Source organism: Crocuta crocuta, unplaced genomic scaffold (genome assembly GCF_008692635.1).
Source record: "Crocuta crocuta isolate KB4526 unplaced genomic scaffold, BGI_CrCroc_1.0 scaffold737, whole genome shotgun sequence".
NCBI classification, from domain to species: Eukaryota; Metazoa; Chordata; class Mammalia; order Carnivora; family Hyaenidae; genus Crocuta; species Crocuta crocuta.
Window position 1 is genome coordinate 1873787 of NW_027527804.1, and position 951 is coordinate 1874737.

The 951-nt window shown below is 38.8% G+C and overlaps 1 protein-coding gene across 1 annotated transcript in view; it reads right to left on the reverse strand.

The window, feature by feature from the left end:
• The window catches only part of COL4A5 (collagen type IV alpha 5 chain), a 227462-nt gene that overhangs the window by 71672 nt on the left and 154839 nt on the right, over nt 1-951 (reverse strand). Inside the window, exon 27 of the mRNA XM_077773807.1 lies at nt 371-451. Within this exon, the coding sequence (XP_077629933.1) occupies nt 371-451 (81 nt within the window). The remainder of the gene's footprint in view (nt 1-370; nt 452-951) is intronic.

Sequence of the window (951 nt, forward strand, 5' to 3'; positions counted from 1 at the left end):
CAGTTAACTTTATTTATAAAATGAAGACTTGGGATGATAATATCTATGTCAAAATAGAGAGTTAAGGCTAATAGAAGAAATAGGAAAAGGGAAAAGAATAAATTAAAATGTCCCAGACCTGGGGCTCCTGGGTGGCTCAGTAGGTTAAGCATCCAGCTTCGGCTCAGGTCATGATCTCGCGGTTCGTGGGTTCGAGCCCCGCGTCAGGCTCTGTGCTGACCGCTAGCTCAGAGCCTGGAGCCTGTTTCAGATTCTGTGTCTCCCTCTCTCTCTGACCCTCCCCTGCTCATGCTGTCTCTCTCTCTCTCTCAGAGATAGAAACATTTTTAAAAATTTCAAAAAATGTCCCAGACCTTTGGTCCTGGAAAGCCTGGTGGCCCAGAAGGTCCTTCTAGACCAATTCTTCCAGGTGACCCAGGTGCTCCTGGAGGTCCTGGAATTCCAGGAAAACCTGTGAAATGATGAGCCATTTTTTAATCTCCAAAGAGAAGACACTTTAAAAAAGATACCCAAACTCCCATACCCACATTTTTACCCTGTCCAGTCATGCTTAGTGACTACAGTGAGATGTTAAAACTACAATGACATTCTAGATGACTACTCAGAATCAAGCCTTACAAATATCTGATATTCCTTCTCAATCACCTTATGGTCCTACCATTTTCATATAGAGCTAATTTGTGTGGAAGATATATTCTTCTAAAGGAAAATGAGAATTATAACTAGAAATAAACATAAGCAATGACTACCACACAAAAATGCAGAAAAACTTTTATTCTGCTTACATCTGGATATAGTACGATAAATGGCCTACAATATAAATCTGGAAATGATCTAAAAACAATTACAAATATTAAACACATATATACACATAAAGTCAAGTATGACTTTTTCAAAGTCACTTAGAATAAATTAGTAAGGACATGTTTAAAGATCATTCTGAGACCAATG